The sequence below is a fragment of the Terrapene carolina genome, unplaced genomic scaffold (assembly GCF_002925995.2).
Source record: "Terrapene carolina triunguis isolate 2854851 unplaced genomic scaffold, T_m_triunguis-2.0 Scaffold633, whole genome shotgun sequence".
NCBI lineage: Eukaryota > Metazoa > Chordata > Testudines > Emydidae > Terrapene > Terrapene triunguis.
In genome coordinates, this window is record NW_020664984.1 from 1,503,549 (window position 1) to 1,504,747 (window position 1,199).

General features: G+C 57.5%; 1 protein-coding gene across 1 annotated transcript in view; it reads right to left on the reverse strand.

Annotated features, from left to right (window-relative positions):
• The window catches only part of LOC112107236 (homeobox protein EMX1), a 22,680-nt gene extending 22,012 nt beyond the window's left edge, over positions 1 to 668 (reverse strand). The window contains exon 1 of the mRNA XM_026659556.1: positions 314 to 668. Coding sequence (XP_026515341.1) covers positions 314 to 668 — 355 coding nt within the window. The remainder of the gene's footprint in view (positions 1 to 313) is intronic.
• Between the last annotated feature and the right edge of the window lie 531 nt (positions 669 to 1,199).

Consider the following 1,199-nt stretch of genomic DNA (forward strand, 5'->3'; position numbering starts at 1 on the left):
GATAGATAGATAGATAGATAGATAGATAGATAGATAGATAGATAGATCGTGCTGAATGCAAGAAGAAATCAACAGCAAGAAATTGTTCAATGCACTAAAACTCTTCCCTTGCATTTCGTATGTGTGGGAAGACGCCTGGATCTCCACATGTCCAGCACACACCTGCATAGACCCACTATTTCCTGGACCCCAGCTAAGGGAAGTGGCTGGCTGGTTTGCCCGGTGGATCTGCCGATGCGTTTTGAAGGGGAAGGCACAAGGCAAAGGACAGGGAACTCCCCTCCCTTCCCGAGGCTGGCGATTCCTGATTTACCTTGAAAGCGGTGCCCGAAGAACCTGTTCCTCAGCACCCAGGGGTAGAAGTTGAGGGGGTCTCTGTGCTGGGGGGCGAAGAAGGAGTGCGGGTGCTGGAGCTGGGACGCGCCCAGCTGGTGCGGGTGGACGCTCAAGGACGGGTGGCTCACGGCCTCTGGGAAGACCAGCTCCGGGTTGCTGTACAGGGACCTGCCGGCTGCCGCGCTGTGAAAGCCATTAACAAACGCCTCGGCCGCGGAAGGGTTGGGGTAGTTGAGGGCTGTAGGTCGGATGGGATCCTCTGAAGCCAAGTGATTGTCCTTCGCCACCAGCGACTCGATGGTGAAGCACCGCTTAGCTGCTGGCTGGAACATGGTTTGGTCTGGAGTGAGCTCTTCGGAGGCGGTTGTGCCTCGTGTGTGTGTGTGTATGTGTGTGTGTGTGTGTGCAAAAGATCCCCCCCGAAACACACACACAACTCTGCCCCCCACCCCCCCACCCCCCAGCCCAGAAGAAGTGCAAGCAGGTAAGCGCGTCTTTCCCAGCGAGGTGAAAGCAGCCAGGGAGCTGTGATCCAGGCAAACTTGTCCCTTGCAGAGAGGAGAGCAGAGTCCTGCAGGCAGGCTGGGTTGCTTTGGAGGCGGGGGGGCTCCCGCAAGACGCACACTCACACCCCGGTACACAAACCCAGGCTGGCTCGCCGGAGAGCAGTACAAATAAGACTGGTACCTGGCAAGGACCATCTGATTGGACAACTCACCTGCACTAAGGTTGGGGAGGGCAGATGGGGGGAGAGATCTCCTGAAAAAACTGGACTGGAGCCTTTGCAGAAGAAGCAACGCAAACTTGGCAGGGCTGCGGCCACAGGGGCTCCCGGCTCCTCCATTGGCTAAGCCACCTTCCCC